At 40.2% G+C, this 27,923-nt stretch overlaps 3 protein-coding genes across 7 annotated transcripts; 2 read left to right on the forward strand and 1 right to left on the reverse strand.

Moving 5' to 3' along the window:
• Window positions 1-127: 127 nt before the first annotated feature.
• On the forward strand, window positions 128-2,174 carry LOC118418545 (beta carbonic anhydrase 1-like). The gene is made up of 4 exons (XM_035824539.1): window positions 128-146; window positions 391-518; window positions 1,176-1,403; window positions 1,754-2,174. Exons 2-4 carry the CDS (start codon window positions 453-455, stop codon window positions 1,937-1,939), a joined length of 480 nt encoding a protein of 159 aa, XP_035680432.1. The 5' UTR covers window positions 128-146; window positions 391-452; the 3' UTR covers window positions 1,940-2,174.
• On the reverse strand, window positions 1,751-4,959 carry LOC118418527 (origin recognition complex subunit 6-like). The gene is made up of 7 exons (XM_035824509.1): window positions 4,833-4,959; window positions 4,449-4,581; window positions 3,693-3,856; window positions 3,416-3,502; window positions 3,082-3,194; window positions 2,521-2,595; window positions 1,751-2,157 (listed from the first exon to the last, which is right to left on the reverse strand). Exons 1-7 carry the CDS (start codon window positions 4,895-4,897, stop codon window positions 2,030-2,032), a joined length of 765 nt encoding a protein of 254 aa, XP_035680402.1. The 5' UTR covers window positions 4,898-4,959; the 3' UTR covers window positions 1,751-2,029.
• Window positions 4,960-5,242: 283 nt separating this feature from the next.
• LOC118418458 (vacuolar protein sorting-associated protein 35-like) lies at window positions 5,243-27,517 on the forward strand. 5 transcript variants are annotated; one of them, XM_035824384.1, is made up of 20 exons: window positions 5,305-5,322; window positions 7,168-7,191; window positions 10,613-10,711; window positions 11,180-11,276; window positions 11,617-11,740; window positions 15,993-16,178; window positions 16,717-16,954; window positions 17,915-17,998; window positions 18,182-18,291; window positions 18,584-18,680; window positions 19,016-19,164; window positions 19,669-19,671; window positions 20,264-20,471; window positions 21,068-21,223; window positions 21,593-21,715; window positions 22,304-22,483; window positions 22,810-23,049; window positions 23,634-23,675; window positions 24,524-24,667; window positions 25,054-27,517. In XM_035824384.1, the coding sequence occupies exons 1-20, from the start codon at window positions 5,320-5,322 to the stop codon at window positions 25,231-25,233; spliced, it is 2,487 nt and encodes an 828-aa protein (XP_035680277.1). In that variant the 5' UTR covers window positions 5,305-5,319; the 3' UTR covers window positions 25,234-27,517. The 5 variants fall into 5 exon arrangements, with proteins under 5 accessions (XP_035680279.1, XP_035680277.1, XP_035680280.1 ...); XM_035824386.1 differs by lacking the exon at window positions 7,168-7,191 and having other exon boundaries at window positions 5,243-5,322; XM_035824387.1 differs by lacking the exon at window positions 23,634-23,675.
• Window positions 27,518-27,923: the final 406 nt, after the last annotated feature.

Here is a 27,923-nt window from a genome sequence, read left to right on the forward strand (position 1 = left end):
CAGCATGATGCTGTAGTTCTCTGTAGTCCAGGTATGGCTAAAGTGTGATTTACATTTTATAGGGAGTAAGTTTTAGGTGCAACTGTCTGATATCAGAAAATAGTGGCTCCATATCAACTTAACGAGAGATGATCCAGTTCGACATGGTAAGCCTTGAGTCCAGCTAACTTTTCTTTCAAAAAGCTTAGGCTTGTTTGTGGAACTCTGGGTAACATGGGCATCATCACAACACAACATGTTGTGATGAATTTGTTTCCCCGAGTTCTCTGTATGCAAAGGGAACCGTGAACTGGTCTATTTTGTAACCAGACATCAAGAAGTATCATTGTTGTAATGATTGTTGTTGTTACTGCAACTACCAAAGATAACATTTTGACTGTGGTGTTCTAGGGAACCTGATTCCCCATTCTAAGCTGTATGGGAAGGAGGTCCTTGGGTCAGAGGTTGCCTCCATGGAGTGGGCATGCAGCCAAGGGAGCCTGGAACATGTGATCGTTTGTGGCCACTCCAACTGTCAGGTAAAGTCAGTTAACTCATCTAACTTATAAATGGCTATGTGTTTGTGCAAGCTGTACAACAAGTGTAAAGAATCACCATTACAAATGAAGTCCAACGCTGACGCTGTATTAGTGTATAGATGGTCCCTCTTCTGCCACATCCTCTTTATGCTACTGAACTCACCACCCCAATAGGTCCTCAAAATTTCATTTAGCAAAAAACTCAAACTAAGGAAGGAAGGCCTGTGATGGTCTCCTCAGCAACCTAATAGATGACTGCAGTATATCTATACCAGAACATTAGAATAGAGACTTACATGCTAAAATATCGTACAGCAACAGCAGTAGATAAACAATGGTTCAGGCTGTATAAAGATGATTTGGTTGTCAATAGCAATGTATTTTTCTCTGTTCATCTATAACTAAGAGCAGTCAATCCTATTTAATATCATTATTATTATGTGTGTGCGTGCACGCTCTTGATTTTCATTGACACCTATTTTCTTCTGATGCTCTTATTCCCAACATTGTTACTAGAACATTTCCATTTTATTGGGTGGGAACATAAAAAGTCCCATCCACTCAGGCTCAGGGTTTGCAAATATTAGATCGCAGCTAGTGATGGTATATCATAGAAACTTCATTTAACGTTACAACATTTCAACTCTGATTTTACAGATCTTGGATGTGTTGGGCAAGTCACAGATTCAGTCAGCACCAAATTGCAGGTCCTCCCCCTTCCTGTCCTGGCTGACTCAGCATGGTAACAGCACTCTCACACGGTTTGAGAGGTACGAGATGGACAGACTTCAACCTATCACATTTCAGGGAATCTCGCCAAAGGAATTATGGGATGCATATGTTGACCCTCAGTGCCACTGGACTGACCAGGACCAGTTTTCCCAGGTGTGTCTTGTCCTAACATTACTAAGTATTACACTTTCATTCCCTTGTGAAAAGATTATGCCAATAATTTTTGTGTAATGTACATTTGTTAAAATGCAAAATTAGCCCCCGGTAGTGGCAAGATATTGGACATTGCCAAACAAGGGGCATTTTCAAACCTAACAGAAAACTTTACAAAACTACAGGATATCAATTTAAATAGCTCATTTTGTTTTCATGATAAACTATCTACAGTTCGGTACAAATAAAACCTGCACCAGGGGTTCATAATTTCATTTCATATATTAACCCCCCAAATTCCTCTATATAATATTTGGTGAATGAAATACAATTTCGATGTTGTGTTGCAGGTGAATGTTTTACAACAGCTGCAGAATGTGTCTTCACACGGCTTCCTGAAGCCCAGGTTGAAGTCAGGTGCCTTACAGCTACACGGCATGTGGCTGGACAGCAGACAACAGTTGCCTTACTTGTTTAGCAAAGAACAGCAAAGATTTGTGCAAATAACAGATAACAATATAGACTCTCTATTATAGTAATAATTGGATTGTACTCAGAAAGCAAAATGTTCATCTTTCATTTTAGAGCTCCACAGTCATATCAAAATGTAAATAGAGTCCCTAATACTAATCCTTCTCCCCAAGAGCTCTTGCAGCATTCTCCAGAATTCTTCTCTTCCACTCCTCATAGTCTTCCTCTTCATCATCTGAGTCACACAGACGGGCAACCTTTGTAGATGAGCTGTCCCTGCCATCTAGTAAAACACAAATGTAATGGTAACTATAAGGCAAATGCAAGCTGTTCATTGAAGTTTACATACAACTCATAATAAGCACAGTTGTCTTTGTACATGAAAGTACACAATACAGTTTATGTGACTGAACACATTTAGAAAAGGTGACTAATTGTTTTCTAGGTCTATGTGTACTTGCAACTGTCATCCTGGTAACTACAATAATGGACAATTGACCATACTCCAGATTTATGAAAAGCAAGTCGGTGACACCAAAGTGATGTTTCTTACAAATTCATTTGATACTATAGAGTATAGATATATCATAGACATTGCACTTTGGAGCAACCAAGTTGTCTTAGCATGTCACCTGAAATAACTTACCTTCGAATGATTCTTCAAGTTCTTCAATAAATGTTTTTGTCCTCTTTGATTTAGTCCCTGGAGTCTTCTTTGCTTCTGAATTAAGGTTGAGACAAGAAGCCAGTAAGAACCAGTCACAACCAGTCATTATCTTTTAACTTTATTTGACACGTATATTGGGACTAACATGACTTGTTCTAAATCTGCACCTTTAATGTTTGATACACTTGCATCTTAATTGCATGCCCAGATTTTTTTTGATGGATTTGGTAAAATTTTTGGTGTGTGGGCAGTTATTGGGGTTCTGAATAAACATGGTGATATTTTCAGGTACTTAAGTATTACAGGCCAACACCCCATCTTGACAGTAGAGTAGTTAACTACCAGGCAAATGACCCCTTATGGAGGGAGATAGGTTAGATTAATTAAGGGAAGATGGAAAGGAGAGAATCACCTAGTAGACATCTGTGATGGGTAGGGCTAAGGCATTGAGAAATTCACAAAAACTCTCAGATTTCTGATTTCATACTGATTTACACTATGACAAATGTTGAGCATCTGTCTACTATACAATGTTCTTACCTGCTATTTTTTCTGCATGTTTGGTCATCTCAATGCACAACTTGTCAAAGACAGTTTTCCTTGTGGCAGCAATGGATGTTAGCTTGGCTTTATCCACCTTTATCTTCAACTGCCTAAAAATGGTACAAAACAAATACACACAAGAGTTATGAAGGTTATAAATCTTAGGACATTACATAGTTACTACTGAACTCTTTGATGGAGAAACGACTCTGAAGTTTGTGCTCAAGCTTTGCAATGTTTAAGGAAATGTGTTTTTCAAAATCATTTCAAATCAACAGAAAGAAGGACACACAAAGTATGTTCTATTGTTAAGACAAGGCAGTGGACTTACTTGGCACTTCCATACACCGCTGCAGCTGGAAACATTGGTTGTGAGATATCAGCATCGGAAACTTTGGTCTGAAGCTCATCCTGATACCTTTGGGGAAGAAGATGGAATTGAGATCACCCGAACACTTGTTATTTTGACATAACATCACAGCAAAGTGCATATTTTAGTCCATCTTAATCAATAAGCAAATAATCGAGTGAATAATCAACTTTAATATGGGAATTAGGAATTGTGACATTTGTCAGTAGAAAATACATGCCATGTTTATGTGAAATACCTGTGCAAAATGTCCTTTGCCAAGTCCGCAGCCCCAACACATCCAAACTGAACACAGAGGTCCTTCACACTGGCCCTGGGCTGCATGTCCAGCAGCCGCCCCAGGGTCTGCAGGGCATTGCTGTAAACTTTCTTGGACACACCTGACAGCCGCACTGCAATGTCCTACCATAGACACACACAGAAAATCATTTCATAAATTTCAATCAATCATATTCACACACATACATATCACAGAGGGTGAAGGAAAGGGTTAACAAGGAGGAGAAACCTAGATCCTGCATTATGTCTTGTACTTGAGGCTTATGTTTAGAAAGTAACAGGTGATAAATCAAGGACAATGCCAAGGATTGTGGTATGTTACACGTAAAGGTAGTTTACCACTTCATGCAATAAGCCCTTTCACAGAGATCAGAATGCATGTGCGGCAACAGGAATTCTAGGTAATATGTCAAAGGTTAAGGCCCCGAAACAAAAATAGTCCATGTCTCGACCATCGTTATCATTTGCATTACAATGTCCAGACCGGTTTTGGTTTCTTTTTAACGGCCTTTACCTTTGACATATTACCTAGAATTACTGTCACCACACATGCGTTCTGATCTCTGTGAGAGCAAGGACTTGGTAGAACCTCCTTGGTGAGAAGGCTTATACAAAGTACCACTATTTAAAAGATCAACAATTTCGCAGGAGAACATGGAGCAAACGACAAATGCATGTAATCACTAAACAACAAGAGCAACATCTCTGTACCAACCTTATTGACAGGCTGATCCTGACAGCTAGCCGCCAGCTCCAGACAGAGCACGGCCTTACATGACCCCTGCACCCCCAGGGAGGACAGGTTAGTACACCTGGCGTCACACATCCTCATCAACTCAAGAGCTTTCCTAAGGAACAAGTAGAGGAGACACTGGCACTGCTGTTTCTACCAATACACTAAAGCTTTGTTAGTTAAAATGATATGTCTCGTTTCTTGTCTAGCCAAGTTATGTTGGCAATGATGAAGTTGAACACAATCAAATATTGAATGTAAGTTCATCTGTGACGGTAGTACGGATATAAAGTCTTAAAAAAATTTATCATTACAATCAAATATTATAAAGCTCAAGGAAATAGCACAACATATCGTGAGTCGTACTTAATTGTGTTTGGCACAGAAATTCCAAGCTTTGGGGCAATCTTCTTCACCACTTCTCCCTCCATCTTGCCGATCACTTCAAGATAAAGGCAACTGCGTAAGAGCTCGGGGAACGATTTTTTCGGCAACAGAACAAGCAGATCAACCACGACGTCGACTTGCAGGATATTGCAAGTCTCCGGAATCAGCTGATCTCGAGTTTCGCGGCAAAATGTAATACTGCATTGTGGGTAAAAGTGGGATTAAGTTTTTAGATTTGCCGTAAATATTATTGCATACTACATATTCATTACTATGTGCACAAAATATTGGGTATAGATATTTTCTAGTAGTAAATGAGTTCAATCGGAAGATTTAGAGACCGAAATCAAGGTGAGTTTGACCCTACTTTATTTGCATATTTGAAAGCTTAGGTTTGACTACAAACAGCCAATGAGCTAACTCGTTACTTTTCTTGCTGTGATGGCAGTCACGTGAGGAATCCAAGATGGTGAGTACACTTTGTGTATTTCCGGTTTTCGTGGCCTAAATTAGTGCTTAGAATCGCGAATAGAATGAAATTACATTACTTCAATTCTCATGAAGAAACTCAGTCGTTATTGATAACTATGGTGCGACATATAGATGATTGCTAACAGAGACAGAACAGTCTTTACGGAGCTTCCGACTAGCCATGCCTCCTAAAATCAAACATGGCCGGGTCCCATGATCGGATGATGGGATGCAGTCATACTCAACTGACTGTGTACATTGCCCTTTTCTGTCCCACACGTTCCCGTTCGTACCTATTAGGTAGTGATCCTAGAAATATTTTCCAAATACTGATTGAGGAGGGAAGGATCACATCGTCTGTATGTCTGTGTGAAAGTTTTTTACGATTTGCAAGCAGAGGTGATGATGGGAGGGCAAAGGCCAACACCCCACCCCACCCCCTACATAGGAGTAGAATTTTCACAACAACGAGTTATCAGGGAAATCAGTAGATATACTCGAAAATTTCTTTCAGTTGCACGATTGGGTTTCTAGCCAGCCACTCTCTGCTTACACTTGGGAAACATTTTCATTTCAACGTTTCATGATAACAGTTTTTCTCAGTTTAGATAATGACAGGTGCTTCTACAACTGTTTAAACATTGATTGTGTTAACGTTTTATATGTGATGGTATATTCATACTATTAATTGCTATAGCAGTATTTTATAACATGATACATGTATGTACGTGTAATCCACCAATGTAAATCCACCTGGATATAGCGATTAGGGAAAAAGCCATCATATCAAGAAATAATTGTGGTCAATTGTGGTCAAACTCAAAGCTGGACTGTCTCCAGGACCTGTCCCTCTGTTGGGACATATATCCCAAAAATCTGAACTTTGTGCAATATATTGGATGAAAAGGCATTTTCGTAAACTTAAGATTTTACAACGAAAATTAATACTATGGACGCCCAAACAATGAGTGGCACGGAAATGAATTTAAGGCTGGAGACATCCCTGAATCTAAGTGAAGTTTTATGATGACTGTCACGTTCAGAACAGAGTGAGGTATATATTAATACACACTGTACTATATTTCATCATTTCTAGTTTCATTTTAGTTATATTTTGGACAATGAGGAAAATTGGGAAAGTGGACAACTATTGTCTACCTCTCTGTCCTTCAACCAAGTTACGTTTTACAAGTAATGTCACCAGATTTCAATTCAAGGGCAGATAGAGCATAAGCTTGGACCTACATTACGGACTACTGCTTTTTTTTACCTTTGACTTGGTCTATGGTTTTGACAATTGTCATAAATGTGAATGTGATGTGTCATAAATGAGATGGCCATGATCACTGGAAGAAGGGAACAGGTTACAGTTACATGAACATCTGAAGTCAGTCTGACTTGTAAAGACACCTTTGAATTCTTTACATGAAGTAATGTTATAACTATCATAATAATGAAGCAAGTTGCTGCAATACCAAGATATCTATCTATTCCTCATCAATCATTGCAACTCACATTGAGCACAATTGCACATATATGCATGTATTTTCAATAGTCTTACATACGTTTGTTAATGATACAAGTCACTTTAGAAAAAAATTGAGTATCTTGAGTTTACTGCCTTCTAAATACATGTATATTTGCACAAAGAAAGTTTTCAATCTTTAGTTTAGGTGCCACAGACCTTATGATAGACATACCTGCTTCTACAGTATTGTTTTTTGCTTTCAACATAGAAACTGATTGTTTACACGGTCACCAGGAGTGAGATTTAGTGTTGCTGACTTTGTTTCTTAGCATGTTGTTTCTAACGCGTACTTAATCATTCTGTTTTTACAATCAGTCAAGTGAGGACTCTGTGAAGCAGGTATGTCAGAATTTTAGTATCTAACTGTGTTTGTACATTGCCTATCATATAATCCATGCAAGTTTTTGGCTATATACTGTGTCCATTGGAATAGTTTCAGTTTGCATTGTAAATCATAGTCATACATTGTTTCCCAGTGTAAGTGTGACTTTGGTTTCAGTTTGCATCATATATCATACATTGTTTTTCAGTGTAAGTGTGAATATAGTGATCATGTTAGATTTTAGTTAATATACTATTGTTGACATGATAGCATCGCAGGCTGCTAGAAATGTATATTTTCTCAGATACAAACTGAATGTATTTATTCAACAACATTTGCTTGAAGTTGAAGCAATATTGTGCAGGGTAGAAAGCAAAGGCAAGAGATACATGTATATTGGAAAAGACAAAAAGTCCACATAAATGCAATCTTTTTTTCCCTTGTGCAAGACATAAGACAGTGACATTCATAAACTATTGAAAGCCAAATCTTTTATATGCCTTGCATGGTAAATTCCAAGTTCATCTCAGTTGCCAAGATGTAAAACTAAGCTGGGAATCCATCATCATGCTCACTCTTGCTGTTTTCCTCTTTGAAACCTTTGATGAAAGGGAATATTTCAGTCTTTCATGGTGCAGGTTTTTGGTAATGGTACCAAATGGTCCAGCAAGAACACCCTGCTGAATACAGAACTGACCCCAGCCTTATGTCTTTAATAGAGCCTTGATGTTAACTTACCAAGGAGACATGTTTGCTACAAATCAAGATCAATGTTGGATGGAGACATTGCATGATGAATTCAATTTTTGGCTGGGAACTTTTCCAAATACTGTACATTCAGTTTGGGATGCTTGGCAGTTGTTGATAAGGTAATAATATGCTTGACCTAGTGACATGTGAACCAGTTCAGAACATCATCTCCTTTGGGAAGTTGAAATTTCAGATTAGCTTTCTGTAAAAGACTGTCACGAGCATCAATAACAGCAAGGAACAGACTGACAATTTCTTAGCAATAAAATCTATGAAGCAATTCTTTTAGGTATCGTGACAATGAGACAATGTCAAACGCTTAGTTTTACTGCATCACTGAAACAAATCTTCTAAATTCTTTTTGGAACATTTAGGAAACGACTAAGTGATACCAAGCGGGTTTGTGATACTTAGACAAAACGGGAATTTGAAATTAGCATCATATGTTGCAATGATTTCAACAAGAAAGCTTAAGCAAGTTCTGGGAAATTACCATACTGTAGGTTAGTATGGATGGCTGCCAAAGTTGCCCCTTTGTATGCAAAAGTGCTATGGCCAGATGTGTTTGTGTAATTGGGTTTGTAATATATCAAACCCTTTGCAAGGATTTTCAGTAGATTTATCCTATCCCTAATTATCTTATTCCTATTTATCCTATACCTAATGTACTAGTACTATTTGCCCATTCTTACAACTGTGTATTTTGTACACTTATCTTAGTCTTTTCATATGATGTAAATCCTAGACTCCTTCCTGAGTTACTGTTAGGGCCATGGAAAGACCTTGCGTTGTGTATTTTCCTTCTCATGATACGAGTCACAGGTTGTTGTTTTTGGATATGTACAAAATATATCTACCGTTGTCAACCCATCGAAAAATGACAACTCCAGCACATACATTACATGAAAGCCAAATGCAAATCACAGTAAAGTATTCAGGTCAATCTAAAATGCTAATGTAACATCTTGTAGCTCAAAGTCCTTTTGTTGTATTTTTCATTATACTACTGGCAGTAGATGGATAAAGTAATTGTTCAATTGTGTGTTTCATTTATGCTATGGTACCAGAGTGGGAGCAGATGCCAGAAGGCAAATTTAATTTCTGCGTGCTTTTAGCCTGTCCAGGTGATGGTATATAAGTCTACTGTTGCCAGAAATATGATTAGTCTAATGCAGCAGGGCTGCTGACGTACAGTGGTGGGGACCGATTTTTTTTACATTGTCAAGAGATCAGGAAAACTGCGTGTTAATGAAAAATTTATGATAAGGACAGTAACATTGATGCACACTCTGCCGGTGTCCTCAGGGTAAAGGGGAATTCAAAGGTGAAGTGAGTCTCACAAACAGGTCAAACAAGGGATGGCCCTAGGGCTTAACTATCATGGGTTTGGATGGAAGATAAATAGCAGGATGAGTTTGATTTTGAAGTAAGATGAAAACACAATGTTGTACCTTTGCCAAATGATACAGTTTTAACCTTTTCAAGTGTCTTGTTATGAATATTTTCCATTCATTATGGAAGTAAGGGCCTTATTACTAATATTAGCTTAAATTGTCGCAGTTCATAACCTTGTCTACCCAAATAGCACAAGTTGCTCAAAGTATGAAAGTCTTATCCAGCGAAAAAGGCATTTCCTCATGAATTATGCAGATGAGAATGTGAAAACATAACGAAAACATGGCGAAGACAAATATGGGTGTTACTATTGTTTCGCTGGACTACAAATAATCGTAAAGGGTTTCTGGGCAAGTAAAATTGAATCTATGTACATGGCCAGGTCCGCACCATGCATAAACTTGTCAGCTCTTTTTCCAATGAGAAGTGTTGAATGTACATGTTTTTCAAGTCTTGCATCTGCCTTCACTGTTAGTGTTTTAGTAGTAACTTTGTGTCAGTCTGTCAGGTGTTGTACAATCACTGACTGATCTTCAAGGCCTAACATGTATAGCCTAATACGTAAAGTATAGACTTACAGAATAAACTAGGTAATACATTACATCCTTTACACAAATATATGAGTTGGTTTTGCCATGTATAGATCTGAAGCAAATCCTCATATCTCCTTGAGCATGGGTGGTAATGCCTACTTTTGTATTCAGGAGGGGTTGCAGGATCAGGATATATTGAATATGGTATTGATACCTTGTCTTGCAAAGCTGGCTGTTAATACTGATTCATGGAGCAAGCATTCTGAACAGTTTTTTGACGTGCATTTACCCATGTACAAGCTGTGAAAGTTTGATTTTAGAGGATTTGCATTTTCGAGGTGGTGTTCTGAATATGCAGGAAGAGTGTTTCAACAAAATCATAACAGTACCATTTTAAGTTAGCCCATCACAAAGTGTATTACCTTTAATACGTGTAATAGGAAAGAAATTTAGGGAGTTGGTATCAGAACTATTTTTTTGGGCAGTCACCCTGGACGCATGTCAATGCTTAGGATTCCCTTCTACGCTTAAGAAGTAAATACTGTGAAAGGAATGTTAGTCCTAAGTCTTAGCAACTGAACCTTTTCTTCCTCTTGATGGTTTCAAATCGGCAAGCTTTTTGTAGAAGGGAAGTTGCCTAAAAGAAATACCAAAAAAGGTACACATGTAGGTACGAGGAATAAAAAGGCCCTGGGAGGATGCACTAACAGTTCTTGTGTACCTGTTCTTGTCTGATATCTCTGCATGTTATGTGTTCCAGCCGCAGACACAGCTGTCTCCCCAGGAGGAGCAGGAGAAACTCCTGGATGAGGCCCTCCAGGTGGTCAAGGTGCAGTCCTTCCAGATGAAAAGATGTCTGGTAAGTTGACTTGTCTTTATAAACTGAAGTAGAATGATGCTTTGACACACATGTTGTCTTACTCCGGTGAAAGTTTTGTCAGAAGTTATTGATGAGTAGAAACTTACAAAAACAAGTATTGGTGTTATATCCATCATCCAAAACCTGTTTATCACTTACCCATACATGTCTGTTGTATGTTGTATGTAAACATGTGAGCATCCTGGAATATCCGCTTCAATGCTTGTGTTATTCCCTTTTATCAGCAGGTATTATTGCTAACTATTCAGACAAGACTATTTATGTATGTGAAATGTAGCAATAACTATTTTTTCACCGACTTTTGCTAATACTCACATGAAAATGTCTGTCCATAGTAATGTATAGACATACGAGATAGAATATATGTGCTCCTCTGAAAAGGTCCTAAGACAGGATCAAGCAATTGAGCTAATGTAAGAGAACGCTGTCCCCTCCATGTCTGTACAGGACAAGACCAAGTTGATGGATGGGCTGAAGCATGCCTCCAACATGCTGAGTGAGCTCAGGACGTCCATGCTGACTCCCAAGAGTTACTATGAGCTGTGTATCCTTCCAGCGTGTCATTGTTAGCTCATTTGTCACTAATGCAGGAAGTGTGTTACCGGGTACTAGTAGTTTCTTGAAGTTACAGTACACTGTTCTCTTGTTGAGAGTTCTCCTGTTTTTACAAAATGAAATCAATTGATGAAGTTTGTGCTGAAGGTTGATGAATGCTACTCAAGACTACACACTATTTATCTGCCACTGTCAAATGGCTTTTCCGTAGTTTTGCAAACATTGGAGTACCGTACCCTTTAAAGGGCTTGTATGCCGTTTTATTGCCCAGGTAGTATGGATAGGCATTATTAAAGAGAAAAGCAGCTCCTTGACTTGTTGCTCAACAGACATGGCGATCTCGGACGAGCTGCGCCACCTAGAGATCTACCTGTGCGATGAGTTCCAGAAGGGTCGGAAGGTCGCAGACCTGTACGAGCTGGTGCAGTACGCGGGAAACATCATCCCCAGATTGTGAGTGGATGGAGGGGAGTTTGTATTCCCTCTCCTTCATAGAATTGCTTGTAATGATATGTAAAAAGAAAGATTTCAATCATCAACAGGACCTGAATGTAGATTAATGTTTTTATTTTGAGATTGTGTCCTTCAAATAGATCTTAGACCCAACTGCACTTGACATTTAATGTTTTTTTGTGTGTAATATCTGGCTTTTTAAACAACTCTGGTCATGAAATAGATTCATGCATTGTCCTGCAGGTAACCTTGTGGATGTCACAATCTTGTTATGTTAGATTCCATTGATGTGATTATAAACTTGAGAATGAAGTTACTGACATATCACAAACCAAAGCTTCAAGTCTAGTAGTAGACAGTGCCTTGCTGAATTCAGGTCTATAGTAAGGATGTCCCATGATAATGTTATGATAGATATTGAATGCAGGGCGGTCGCCAGGGCCTGTCCTCCTTCACAGATGGAAATTTGCTTCTTTAGAATGGACAAAAATTTTACACCACCAGTTACAAAAATCTTAATTTCATGATATGAAATTGATTAAAAGTTATTTTTGATTTGATTGTAAGCTTCATAGATTTAATGATGAAGATTAACAACATGGGATCCCAAACAATGAGTTGGACAGGAAAACATTGCTGGTTGCATATATACAAGTAAATGGTTTGCTTTTTCAGAAGCCTTTTTACATTGTACCTGTTGCTACAAGCTGTGTATGGATTGATGGATGGAAAAAATCCCATTAAATCTCAGATAGCCCACTGTGATTTCATGTTACCTGCTAATTAGTCAGTTTCCTGAAATAGTCAGACCATTTGTCCCTGGCCAGCCTGCTGTGAGTGGTAGGTCATCCTTGGCTGATTGGGCAGTCCAGAGGGGTGTGAGACGGTCTCATAACATTGTGTAATACCTCACTCATTTGCACATTGGAAAACATCCTAATGCTCGCAGTCAAACGTGCTTCTCATGTTGATGGTAGTTGCTGTGAAGATAAAAGCTTCAGAAACTTACTTTGGTAACCTCACCCCGACCAATCGAATGGGGACATCCCTCGCGAATGTGCACACTCCTCTAGAAAAGAGGACACTCCTCGACTTTCAAGGGGACGCTCCTCTGGGCAAGGGGATGTTCCTCCCTCAATTAGGGGACGCTCCTCCGGAAATGGTATGGTCATCGGGCATAGGGGACGTCCCTCCAACACCCCCGCCGGCCCGTGGAATCGGCCGAAAACCCGACAAATCCCTTTCTTGTTCATCTAAATCACAACATCCAAAACTTTAACCCCGTCAGTGCTCTCGACAAACATGACACCTCGCCAGGTAATGATAGTTTTTGATTAAAAATTGAGGCATGTTGGAAATAAAGCTGACCGCCGGCAGAACATCACTTCTCTTCAGTGTTTTGAAATGGCGGCGTATTGCACGCCCGGCAAGCACAACATCGAGTTTTAGCCTAAATATCCGCGTGCTTGTCGAGTTTTAAGGCCTCCCTCCCTAACACACGTACATGGGAGAAGTTTCTGAAACGATGTCAGACGTAGTTATCTGTTATGGCCTGTAAAAAGGCCGCGGTGTACTGGAAACGCTCGATAACTACGGTTTACCGTGACAGAGAACCGGGCGCCCGTACGTGTGCTGGGGAGGGGGGCCTGTCTCGACAAGCACACGGATCGGTATCGGGCCATGTAGCCGCGTTGTACAAAAAATCCCGAATAACTACGTCTGATATAACGTCCTTGGTCTGACATCGTGTTAGAAACTTCTCCCATGTACGTGTGTTAGGGAGGGAGGCCTTAAAACTCGACAAGCACGCGGATATTTAGGCTAAAACTCGATGTTGTGCTTGTCGGGCGTGCGATACGCCGCCATTAAAACACTGAAGAGAAGTGATGTTCTGCCGGCGGTCAGCTTTATTTCCAACATGCCTCAATTTTTAATCAAAAACTATCATTACCTGGCGAGGTGTCATGTTTGTCGAGAGCACTGGCGGGGTTAAAGTTTTGGATGTTGTGATTTAGATGAACTAGAAAGGGATTTGTCGGGTTTTCGGCCGATTCCACGGGCCGGCGGGGGTGTTGGAGGGACGTCCCCTATGCCCGATGACCATACCATTTCCGGAGGAGCGTCCCCTAATTGAGGGAGGAACATCCCCTTGCCCAGAGGAGCGTCCCCTTGAAAGTCGAGGAGTGTCCTATTTTCTAGAGGAGTGTGCACATTCGCGAGGGATGTCCCCATTCGATTGGTCGGGGTGTAACCTGTAATACATTCAGATGAGCGGGAATGGATCAACTGTTTTTTTGTCAAGGATTGGTTTGAGACCATTAGTGATACCGTTTAATTCACTGAACATTGGAATAGCCTTGGACGCGTGAGGAAAAATGTTCATTTAACAAGAGAAATAAGTAACCTGTATGCAACTGCAAAATTTATGTCTTCATTCTGTCCAATACAAATGTACATATGGGGACAAATATGCTTTATATTTCATAGCCTCTGTAAGTTCTATGTCAAGGTTCGAAATCAGTAATGCAAATTTTCATCAATCCCTTATCTAGTATAAAAGTGGAATATTGAAATATTTTTGTTCTGGATAAATGTATCAAACTGTAGCTATAGGCATGACAAATTACAAATCAACATTTGCAAAATGTGATGTGATAAAAGGTGCTAAGAGAGAAGGTCACTAAAAGCATGTTGTTTCTGACCTCTGTGTCTGTTAGAGGTGGAAATTACTGCCTGAGATACTGCATCACCACCCACGCAGCTGTGCCATGTAGACTGATTTAGGGCACTGTTATTCTCTGGACTCTGCATGAGAGATGGTTTTAATCTTATGACTTTTATACTAGCTGTGACTCTGATCTTACACAACTGCAATCTTTCATAGCCAGGTCTTTATCATGCTGTTGTTTGTTCGAACAGCACTGTCTTTAGATCCCTCATTTTATTCAATGTTGCTTTTAGCCTGCATATGTTTCTTACATTAGGGAAGAGTTTTTCTGTTAGTAGAAAGGCTTCTCCTAAGCCATGTCCTTCTAGAAGAATCTTTTACTTGCCCCATTCCTCTATGGATGTCAGCTACGTAGGAAGATTATCTTGTTTATCCCGGGCATCCTTTTTTGTCGTACAAAACTGCACAGAGTGGATATAGTCTACATTTGAGAATGATGGCACAATAAGAAATGTTAGTGATTCTACATATGTCTCACTTAGAAGAAAGGAATTTTGTAGGAGGCAATTATTTTGGTCCAGCCTGTGAGGAGACTTTTCCAAAGCTTATTCCAGTCACATCTTTCCTTCATCCTGAGCCATGTGATTTACACTACAGGATGTCCCGTACTATTATGTATGGCAGACAGCCTCACACTTAATTACCTATCGCCACGCACCTAATTATCTATCTCCAAATGTGTCCTCTAATTCTGGCCTGTGTGTGGGCTAAAGAACAGTAATTATATTTCTTAGACTAGATGCGCATTCATTATGCTATGGTTATTGGTAGCTATGACTCTTTGATGGTCTAACAAAGTCATAGTTTACCCTTTTATGTTGGATGAACATGTTTGTGGTACTGTGATGCTTTCAGTTTGTCCTGTAATGTACATGTAGTCTTGAAGGAATAAAGAAGGGCTGTTGTATTTGAAATGGGTGAGGCAGGAAAATATTCTTACCTCCTTTTCCCTTGATTTCACAGTGACAAGTGTTGTCTTTAATTTTTTCATGCTTACCTCTATTTTTTGCATCCCATTTTTAGGAAAAGTTTAGACCACATAAATGAGCCAAATTCATGGAAAATTATATTTGATACAATTTTTTTACAAAAATGCCTCCTTGTTTGTCAGATATCTCCTTATTATGGTGGGTGGCAGGAGAATATTCTTACCTCCTTCTCTCTACTGTGACCAGTTTTCTCTCTTGTCTTGAATTTTTTCATGCTTGCCTCTATTTTTTGCGACCCATTTTTAAGAAAATTTCAGACCATTTAAATCAGCCAAATTTGTTGGAACAGATATTTGATACAAATTTTTTCACAAAAATGCCTCTTTGTTTGTCAAATATCTCCTTATTATGGTGGGTGGTAGGAGAATATTCTTACCTCCTTCTCTCTACTGTGACCAGTTTTCTCTCTTGTTGTCTTGAATTTTTGCCCCTAATTTGCTGCCTCCATTTTTATCAAGGAACACCCAGATCAGCCAAATTCATTAGAAATGAGATTTGATATGATTTTTTAAAAGAATGCCTCTTTCTTTGTCAGATATCTCCTGATCACGGTGGGTGTGGTGTACATCAAGTCTAACGAGAGCTGCAGGAAGGACATCCTGAAGGACCTGGTGGAGATGTGCCGTGGGGTGCAGCACCCCCTGCGTGGCCTGTTCCTCAGGAACTACCTGCTGCAGATGACCAGAAACAGCCTCCCGGACTGTCCACCTAATGAGAACCCGTGAGTGTTTGTTTATTTGTTTATTTATTGGTTTGGCTGTGAGGGTTTTGTCATTTCAGCCATTTCATCCTACTTCCTTGTACATGTATCTATGACGTCATTTTAGTGGGGTCTGCCATTGAATGATCATTTATTGGCTCGAGTTGAGGAGAAATCATGGAAATATTTCAGGGAAAGAACTCCCACCATTCAAAAATCATTACTATGACATGATATTTAACTCGGAAGTTCCACTGCTGGATCATAGAAAGCCACTAGGAGGCCCATTGTTAATCCTACCCTTCATCACCCACCTAGATGAACATACTTTCACAGCTTCTCGTGTTATGCTTTTTAGATACATTCACAGCTTCTCGAGTTATGCTTTCTAGATATAGATACATATACATCCACAGCCAGCATAATAATAGGACTGCAAAGATCATCATTTGTAAAATATTGAAAGAAAGAAGCAGAGAGCTTCCTAACCATATTCATATAAGAAAGTGATAGATCAGCTACTCTTTTCTGTCCACTGCTGACATTTGTTGTTTACCAGGGAGCCTGTAAAGGAAGGGGAGGTGGAAATCAGAAGTGGAGACATCAAGGACTCCATCGACTTCATCCTGCTGAACTTTGCGGAGATGAACAAGCTGTGGGTCCGCATGCAGCACCAGGGGCACACGCGCGACCGAGAGAAGCGGGAGAAGGAACGACAGGAGCTGCGCATTCTGGTGGGGACCAACCTGGTCCGCCTGTCTCAGCTGGAGGAGGTCAACATACTGAGATACCAGAAGGTACGCACATGGTTTATTACTATTATTAGAAAAGGTGGGATCTTTCGTCTACCACTGTCTTAAAAAAAGGAGTCGAACCCAATAACCCAGGATCTAGAGTTAGCTTTTACTAGTTTTAGACTAGAGTAGACACTTGTGATATTGTATTTTACACTGTTTGAATCTTTTATATTACCTGCAATTAGCCCACGGGCAAGAATTTGCAATAAAACTTGTAACTATTATTACTGAGATACCAGAAGGTACCAAATGGTTTACTTTGACACAACCTACCGTTGGTGTTATACGTAGGAGTTTTCATACTGAGATACCAGAAGGTACCCCGCATGCTTTACTACTGAGATACCAGAAGGTACCCACGTGGTTTACTGTAATGCAGAAATGTTTGCGTTGGTGTTATGTTGGTGGTTTTTGCTGTGACCACATCACCGCGAACATTTTTCCACTATAGTATGAGACTGCATAATATGGCGCTACCGCTAGCTTAAAACCACTGCGAACACTCCATTTTCCCGCTACCGCAAAAGTGAATCCCTGAAAACTTAAATGCATTTACAGTACTTTGACACAACCTACCGTTGATGTAGTGCCTACTAGTAGGAGTTTTCAGCCTTGTCATTCAACAGTTAACGTCTCTTTGCAATTGTTGAGTACAACAGAAAACTTAAGTTAGTACGAAGTTAGTGTAGGTGATGCCATGCTAGATGCATGCAGAGATAGGAAGAATTTCAAATTGTAAGGCAGTTTGTTGTATGACATATGGTAATGTTTATTGAGGTACATGTAAATACAACATGGACTACAAGTACCTTCTTAATCTAATGTTATTAATAAAGACGATCCGAGAAAAAGGACATACAGCACCTATGCAAGAAGACAGAATTGTTAATTCTGCAGATGTTTATCGGTACATGAATGATGTGTGTTATTTTAACTTTGAGTGTGTTCCTGCCTCTGCAGCTGGTCCTGCCAGGTATCCTGGAGCAGGTGGTCAGCTGTAAGGATGCCATTGCACAGGAGTACCTCATGGAGTGTATTATACAGGTCAGTACATGCAACTTGTTGTCCACTGTATATTGTAAGAATGCAGTTTTCAGTGAAACTGGTAGGTTACACACAGTAATCTTTGGTTCTGATATTCTGCCATGCATACGTGCAAAGAAAATTGTTTTTGGAATATGAAGCAGTCTGACCAGTCCCTGTATGTGACATGACTTTGCCCCCCAGGTATTCCCCGATGAGTTCCACCTGCAGACCCTCAACCCTTTCCTGCGCTCCTGTGCCGAGCTGCATGCCAGTGTCAACGTCAAGAACATCATCATAGCTCTCGTGGACAGGTGAGGAAGTCATGCCAAACCCAGCATAGTACATGAGTATGGGTACAGGATGTGCCAACTTTCATGCTTGCTGTATTCTCATAACCCTCTCTGTAACTGTAACTTTTTGTTTGTCAAGCTATGTTTGAGACATGTCAGTTTTATTTTTGAAGTGTTGGACTAACAGTAAAGTTCTACATGTACATCTGACTGCAAAAAACAACAACCAAGGACATTGGTTTAGAAGTGAATGTGATATACAAAGAACTTCTGTTTTGTATGACTGGTGATGCGAATGTTTGTATTGTTCCAGGTTGGCCCTGTTTGCACACAGAGATGATGGCCCAGGTATCCCTAACGACATCCAGCTGTTTGATATATTCTCCCAGCAGGTTGCAACTGTCACACAGGTAGGAAGAACTTATACTGAATCTATATCGATGAAGGTTAGACATAAAGGTAATGAGATACGCCCAAAAAGCAGCTACTCAAGCAACTGGATATGATTTTGGAAACGGTCAGACGTTTCAGACAGCCATTCGTTGTTTTTCATCAGTGACACTCATTTGCAAGATACCTGATGGCTGACTGAAACATCTGACCGTTTCCAAAATCATATCCAGGTGCTTGAGTAGCTGTAATACTGAATCTTATACCTGAAGCAGTATTATTGAAAGTACTTTTTTCCGGAAGAATCTTAGTAGTAATTGAGTTTGGTGACATGTGTATGTGTTCACTTGCACAGGCGCGACAAGACATGCCCACAGAAGACATCGTGTCCCTCCAAGTGTCACTCATCAACCTGGCCCTGAAGTGTTACCCAGAGAAGATCCAGTATGTAGACAAGGTGCTGGAGACCACTGTGCAGATCTTCAACAAGCTCAACTTGGAACAGTGAGTACATGGCATGGTCTCTCCTACCATCTCCTGTCAGATATTTTGTAAAGGCAATAAAGTTTGACATATCTATCTTTGTTACCTTGCTGCAACAACATGTTAATTCTAATCCAAGTTGATCCTCTTGATTGATCCTTATCAGCATCCAGGCATATCTAATGTTATATCAACATCCAAGAATAGATGTACTTTTGGTAGTGAAATAGCTGTTAACACTGTAGATAATCCAATATTTATTGTTTTATATTTGATACTTCTATTGGAGCATGTATACATCAGCAGATTTGTCATTGTTTTTATATGGTATATGTTGTGGATGTTATTTCGCTTCTGTGTGCACCTTAACTAGACCTGCTACTGTAACTTTGGTTATTGTTGCCACTGGTTCCCTTCTGTACTGGAGAATTGTTTGTTGCCGTCAGCGTGAATCACGTGTGTTGTTTCTGCTTCCCTCCCTGCCGTCTCTTCTTGCTCTCTGCGACCTCTCACCCTCCTGTCAAGATTGTAAGTTGGACTTTTTCCTTCCTCTCAAAAGCTTCTCTTCTTGCTTTGGTCACCTTTGCTACTGATACTGTTGTTTGTATATGTTCCATGCTGTATGCATTTCCACACGTTGAGCCACTTCTATTCAAATGATTGATTTGAAAAGGGTAAAAGAATTGATTTCAATAGTCATTGTCCTCTATAAAAGAAGATGTAATTTCTCCCTGTACTAAAGTAGCATGATGCAATTTTTTTTCGTTTTGATCACTTCAACAATATGCATACCGTTTCTTCAGTTGCCACTTACCCTTATAGTACTTACACAAATTACTGTCTTGTCATGGCCTCATACAAGTACAAGTACATTCAGCTACCTTCCCTTTGTTTTACCTTGATAGAGTGGAATTTGCCATCCATCCAGTTACCCAAAGCTAACCCTTTACCCCTGCGTTTATGTTGTGAATTTGCTATCTGTTTGTTTCTCTTTCCTGCAAACATGTTGCTGCAACTTTCTACACTCTTTGTATCTGTTCAGTTCTGCTCTATGAAAATGTGTTACCATGTTAACTGGTACAGCAGTACACATAGAAGTGTCCCACTATGTCATCTAAAGCCTAGAGAACAGCAGTGCCGTTTCCAAGGAACTGTCGCGCCTGCTGAAGATTCCAATCGACTCGTACAACAACGTGCTGACCGTTCTGGAACTCAAGCACTTCGCTCCCCTCTTCGAGTACTTTGACTACGACTCCAGAAAGAACATGAGCATCTATGTTGTCAACAACTGTCTGGAGAATGGCACAGAGATTCCCATGGCTGAGCAGGTGAGTCATGTATGGTTAGGTGGTGCTGCCTCAGTACACATGCTGGAGAGTAGGGCATCAACATATCCAATCATCATGTATGATGATACAAATTCTACTGATCATTGCTGCAGGTATCTTGCTGTACCTAGTTTTAGAAGCTCAGCATGCTGTAAGATTAAGACATGCACTGACCAAAGCTGTGAGTACAAAAGACCTAAGTTACAGAAGACTAGATACTTGGACTGAAATAGGTAGATGGGATAGGTTTTTACATACTGTCTAACCTTGTATCAATATCCCCACAAAAAAGACCAGATCCTGCAGATGGTATCCTCGCTGGACTGAAATAGTCAGACTAGATGGAATTTTACTACTGTGTAACTGTGTACTGATATCGTGTATCCCCACAGACTGGCTAAAGGCCTGTGAGAGACTAGGGCTGAAGAAGCCTTACGAGATAGGTTTGTACATACTGTCTAACCATGTATCAGTATCCTGTATCCCCACAGACGGACCAGATCCTGCAGCTGGTATCCTTGCTGGACTGAAAGAGTCAGACTAGATGGATTTGTACATAATGTGTAACCATGTATCGATATCCCGTATCCCCCCAGACGGACCAGATCCTGCAGCTGGTCTCCTCGCTGGTCCAGGACCAGGCTGACCAGCCCCAGGAGGAGCCTGATCCTGAGGACTTCTCCGAGGAACAGAACCTGATGGGACGCTTCATGTCTCTCCTCAACTCTGACAACCCCGACCAGCAGTACATGGTCAGGCTTGTTAACAATCTTTCTATCAAATTTAGTACAACAAGGTTGTGTTCTGGCTAGTACCATTTCAGTCTCATGTTTGCAACCATGCTGTTTATAACAGTTACACTCTATGCCACACGCAGGAATAACCATTCACTATAGAAGCAATGGGTGTTTTTTTTAGCCTATAGCGAATCAGTAGAAATTTAGACTTAGAAAGTACAGGAGGCTATAGTGAGAGACTTCCTCTTCACAAGGTAGATGGCTATGTTTGTGGATCAGAGGTTATGTTGTTCAAAGCTTGTGTACGTTTCTTGTTTGTAAGTCCCATCCTTTATAAAACAATTACCTGCACTGTGTTAACTTGTGACTCTTTTCTTTGTACAGATTCTGAACTCAGCCAGAAAACACTTTGGTAATGGTGGCAACAAGAGGATAAAGTTCACCCTGCCTCCCCTGGTGTTCTCTGCCTTCAGACTGGCCTTCAGATACAAGGAGATGTCTGAGGAGGTAAGGCAACAGTATACACACATACATACATACATAGTCATACTCCTAAATGAGTTGTCGCATTAACAAAGTTCTGCTTCTATGTAATCTATCATTAATCATTGTAGTTAGTTCCCTATCACTTAGACCAGTCTCTAATTCAATTAAGTTCTATAGCGTAAGGTATGGGCGGCCTCTTCTTCTTTTTGCTTCTGGGGACCAAAGGAGCAGTTTACCAGCTGGATCGCCATGTTGAGTAACATGTCCAGCAAGGCTGAACAGGTGTCGCCTGACTTCAGTAGAGATGGGTGGAAGGATCCCATACAGGTCTTTGTTTGTTGTGTTCTCACCAAGGTTTGTTGTATACAACACGTAACATCCTGGTGAAGGAACTGGCCAGTTTCCTGGTCTGAGAAGTATTCATGGTGCATGAAGGGTGGTTATACTGGCTATATAGATACAGATACAGAACATCTCCAACCAGGACCTGCTAGAGGTAAATGAGAAGGCTGTGGCCAGGCTGCAGTATTGGCATGGAACAATATGATGATGAGGATGGTGATGTTGCAGAGTTCCTAAGTTTGACTCCCCTCTCTCTCTCTCCATCAGGATGACAAGTGGGAGAAGAAGTGCCAGAAGATTTTCCAGTTCTGCCACCAGACCATCAGTGCGCTCATCAAGGCGGAGTACTCGGAGCTGCCCCTGCGGCTCTTCCTACAGGGGGCACTGGCCTGCGGGGAGGTCAGCTTCGAGAACTACGAAACTGTTGCATATGAATTCATGTCCCAGGTAGGATACTGTCAGCTTGTCTCAGGGTAGAATGTCAATGGTGGGAGCTATTGCTTGAAAAGTGGGAACAATATGGTGTTTGAAAACATGCCCTTTCAAATTTCATAATGTATGAATGGAAGTTATGATCATGGATGATGCTTTTGACTTAAGATCACAATTTCCTATAATATCAGCAGAAAGTGGAAAGTTGATGAACTATGATGAACTTGGCATAAAAAAGCACCATACAATATAGAGTTGACCCTTAACTTCTGTAGAATCTTAGATATGGCTTTATAGGAAATAGGTTCAAATTTTATTAAGGTGATTTTTGATCCCAACAGGCCTTTTCATTATATGAAGATGAGATCAGTGATTCCAAAGCACAGCTGGCAGCTATCACGCTCATTATCGCCACGTTTGAGAGGATGTCGTGTTTCGGTGAGGAGAACCATGAGCCCCTGAGGACGCAGTGTGCGCTGGCGGCCTCCAAGCTGCTGAAGAAGCCAGACCAGTGCAGGGGGGTCAGCATCTGTTCTCATCTCTTCTGGTCGGGCAAGACAAGAGAAGGGGAAGGCACAGAGGTGTGTACGCTCATGCTGCTCTGTTGGTAGTTATGGAGCAATACCTAGTCCTACAAGTTGTTAACTTACTGTTTTCCCTACCATAACAACACCCAACATATAGGTACAGGATAACAACACATCCTATGTTTTCCTGATTTTGTTCATCCAAATGATAGCACAGTTAAGTTCATGATAAGGTGCTCATAATTGGTGATAAGATTAGTGCCCTTTTTTTAACGAATCAGGGCCGTGACCAGGGCTGTCTCCAGGACCTGTCCTTCCATCCCGGGAACAAAATTTGCTTGTTGGGACGGAAAATAACTTTACCCTAGCTGTCCCAAAATGGCATATGAAACTGTTGAAAATGTACTTTATTACATATTTAAAATTCATTTAATTATTTTAAAATTTTACATAAAATTACATATTACCAGGGAAAATCACACATGGGGGCTTACAAACTATGACTGGGACGGGAAAAAATTTAAAGCTGGAGACAGCTCTGGATGTGACTCTTTTAGTCTAGAAAATATAGTCCAAATAAGGAACAGGTTATGAGCATGAATCTTTTGAAAGTGTAAGTTTTCTTCCCATGTTCTTAGATGAACGGAGAGGCCAGTCCTGAGAGGGGAGAACCAAAAGAGGTGAATACAGAAGGAGAATGTCCGCAGGAATAGTCTGACTCACCTGATTGTTCCATGCTGTGTGACTAATCAGTAATCCTAACTGTTCAACCACAGCACCAACAATTAACTCATCCTCATACAGGGGCACTAATGCTGAACAACAGTTTGATCACACATTGCATCATGCACCAATCAGAGTGGAGATCATGGAAGGGAACTGTGTGATTGACACATGTCTGCTGCATGATTGTTATGATAATGCCATCGGTTGTCTTCTTAACTAGTTTAGTGTTATTTCCTGGTATGCTTTATTGATGATATCAAATCTGACTTTGTTCCCAGAGCCAATGTATGTGATTGATCAACTATAACCATGTTGCTGCACACATGAGAAATTCTGTGATGATTGCATTTTTCAGTTTAATGAATGAGTGAAAGACCTTTATTGTACATTCATGCCTCCATGGGCTAGGTACAGGTCATTGATATAACAGACATAACAGACATATGCAGAGACAACAAGATACAATTTATCTATTTAAAGTTGCTAAGCTAACAGGATGGTTGACATCTTCTCGCTTCTTTGTACACATGTAAATATAGGAACAGATAATGTTTGATATACAGGGTTTATCTAGGCGCATCAAAAATAGAAATTTATCCATTGCATTAAGATGTTCAGAATATGGGAACTCTTCTGATATATTTATAAAGCACAATTCATTCCTTATGGTACAATTTACAGTGTAAGATAAAATGCTATTCATCTTCTACCTGTTGTAGATCACAAAATTGGCAGACAGGTATCAAAGTCAGAATGTGTTGGTATTTCCTGTGGTATAATGGAATCCCTCCCCCCTTCCCAGCTTCAGGACGGTAAGCGTGTGATGGAGTGTCTGAAGAAGGGACTACGTATCGCCAACCAGTGTATGGACAAGTCTGTACAGGTCCAGCTCTTCATCGAGATCCTCAACAGATACATCTTCTTCTATGAGAAGGGAAACGAGGCAGTGAGTATTACTACAGATTCTGTCCTCATCATATCATAGCTATTCATTTCTGTACAAGTCATTTTTACTAAAATCAAACTTGATCTAAGTTAACAGAAGCAGTTAGTGTTCTTTATGTGAAGATAGGATACTCCACCGAAACAGATTTGGAAGTGAAATTGACCCATTGTTTTGAGTATCGCCCATTCACAAACAATTTGGTTCAGGTCCAGACCGGGACCTGATCCTCTGGACCCGAACGTACCTGTACCTGAATTTTCTGTACTGGTACCCACCCGTAGTCCTCATTATATCATAGCTATTTATTTCTGTGCAAGTATCTGTGCTTTAGGAATATTTTAGACATCTGGTTAAACAAACGCCTCTAACTCTACACCACTTCACAGGTGAATGTCCAAGTCCTGAACCAGTTGATAGAGAAAATTAGAGAAGACCTGCCCGAGTTGGACTCCAGTGAAGAGATGGATCAGATCAACAAGCATTTCCAGAACACGATAGAGCACTTGCGACTGCGGCAAACCTCCCCAGAGTCGGAGGGTCCGTCCTACCAAGGGCTGGAGATATAGGCAGGGCGGGGGCTCTAAGGGAAAATTGTAGTTACTGAGTTGTTGGATGACCACATCCCGGTACATGTACCTAGCCAGTGTCATTCCAGCTCTAACCCAGAGCTGCTTCTATTACTATATAGGTAAATAAACACAATACCACTTCTTGATTCTTTCTCCCGTATAACCTGAGTGACCAACCAAACTATGATAACACTTCTCGAATGTCAGGCATGGGTCCTTTTAAAGTTCAGCTTAGGTCACACCAGTTTGATTTGTTGGTTCAAGGATTTTAGAAAACTAAAAACAAATATGCTTAACTGGAAACACTTAATCAAAAAACAAAGCCTGAGAACCATGTTTGGTGCGCTCGGTTTTATGGAGTGGATACTGTTATATTCACATTTCCTCCCTACCCTCTAGTTTTATGATGTCTGCTTGCTATATCTTTATTTTTTAAATATCCGTGAACCAGCAAATTGAATTGATGTGGCCTTATTTTATTGGTCGTGCTGTAGATATTAAATGCACAAGCACACAAAAGTTTACAAATTGGCAGCCAGTGATTGTGCAATGTGTCCTTTTTTCTTTAAATCTTTATAAATGGAATTTTCTGTCAGGAATAAGATAAAAGACAAAGAAAATTGGCTATGAGTAAAATTGATTCTGTTAAGAATTGTATTATCTAGGTATAGGCTGAAAAAATCAATGTATTGTTGAGAAGAGATGAATCTAAAGGACAAAAGTTTATTCCTTTTTTGTGTTTCACCTTGTTGTAAGGAAAGGTTATGTGCGTAGGTCACAGAAATTGCACCACCCTTCGCCCCGGTTTGCTATCACCAACAGTTAAAACTGCAGTTTGTGGCACAGCTAAAGCAGGCAGTGGCTGGCAATAACAAGAAAGTGCCATTATGGGTTTGTACAGTGGGCTGTTATGCAAAATGTAGGGGAAAAAAGTGCTGTTGTAGGGGGGAAAAGACACTGCTGCTGTACTGCAGTTGTATCTTAGATAGAGGATTGAGGGTTGTAGACTGGCTGGAGACAAGGTAAACTGCTTGGTACCTATTAGTGCTGGTTTGGTGTCTGAGGGATAATTCTGTGGCCTGTGTGTTATACTAGTATCCCATTTGCCATGTCAGTTAAACAGCAAAGCTGCATTACATTTTGTGCTGAACCATTTGTCTCACACAACACAGATTATTGAGGTAAGAACACTGGGCCAGATCTCTTTAACTAAAAGCATCTCCCCCTGTCCAAAATCTCTGGTGATAAAATGTTGATAGAATTCCCCGTACACAGGCTATAAGGCTAAAGGTATATTTCTTATGGGTTTTGCTGAAACTGTAAGATACTGTGTAAGTACAAGAAGCTGTTTTTTGACAAATTTGGACAGAAGCATAATTGTGAAAACATGAGAGAGAAAGAGCCTGTATTTGACAAAATGTTTGTTAGGTTGAGGTCTAACTGTACAAAACCCTTTATATAGATGATGTAGCTGTAGTTGAGACGTACTGTGACATATATACGTGTACCGACTAGCTCTGACCAAATAAAATCATAGTGGCTATATTGCTATAAGAGAGCATTGTATGTATAAATGATTTATGTTAACTGGCTTGCATATACAGATAATGGCCATCCTGTGAAACTGCTGTAACATCGCAGAAAAGCGAATCTCTTGATCAAGAAATGCCATTACCGATTGATCATAGCAGATTATTCTTTATTAAAAGTGAAGTTGTTTCAAATTAAAGATCTTAAAATCATGATCCCTTAGTGTTAGTGAAACTGTATAAACACCTATGACATTGTGTTACATTTCATGTGTTGTGGAGACAGAACCAGAAGTAAAGACACCATTAATGTGACTGATGAGTATGGTACCTTCTACTTCTGAAACCTGACCAGACTGTAGGGGCCTCTTCATAGGTCATTGCAATAACGCTTACATTATATACCTCCTAAATTATTGATCTATCAAAATAAGGTTTGTTCAGTTGATAGCGATCGTGGATTGTGTGAAATAGCTACTGGAGGACCACATATTCTCAGTTTGTTAACAGCAGATTTGGGCCAATCGTGTCTGATCCTTCCCAGCCTTTCCCATGCTGCCACAGTTGAAGTATCTAACGTCTCTGCTTTCTCTCTCTCTCTCTCTCTTGTATAAAATGGCTGTCATCATGACGTGTTCTGCAGATAACCCTTATAGCTATGAGTGACTGTAAATTGAAGAAGATAATGAACTCGCCATCGCTGTATCCCATCACGTGGGTTTTCACCAAGAATAAAAAAATGCTTTACTTGGGAGACTGTGTGTTGTTGCAGTGATAATGCTCATGAAATACACATTCAGCGGCATATCTGATTCAGACAACATGTTTGAACTCAAGGAAACTTACAGCCCCGTCGCGTTTGTATTCAATGGGCAGCTTCTGTGCACTTAGTATCTATCATGCCCGTGGCATGCATACAGCTTCTAAACCTGCAGTGCTGTAATTCACTTGAGCGCAGATTTTATGATGTACGGCTCCTAAACATATCCTAGGGGAGCTTATTATAGTGTGAAGCATTGGTGCGCCGCCTTTACATGCTTAGACGTCGAAGTAACAGATAATGGCATGACCATCGTTGATAACCATCCACACAAGAAACGATGAAAAAAAAACGGACAATATATTGTACGGAAGTTTCAGAAAGTACGTTGTAACGTA

The sequence above is a fragment of the Branchiostoma floridae genome, chromosome 6 (assembly GCF_000003815.2).
Source record: "Branchiostoma floridae strain S238N-H82 chromosome 6, Bfl_VNyyK, whole genome shotgun sequence".
Classification (NCBI taxonomy): Eukaryota; Metazoa; Chordata; class Leptocardii; order Amphioxiformes; family Branchiostomatidae; genus Branchiostoma; species Branchiostoma floridae.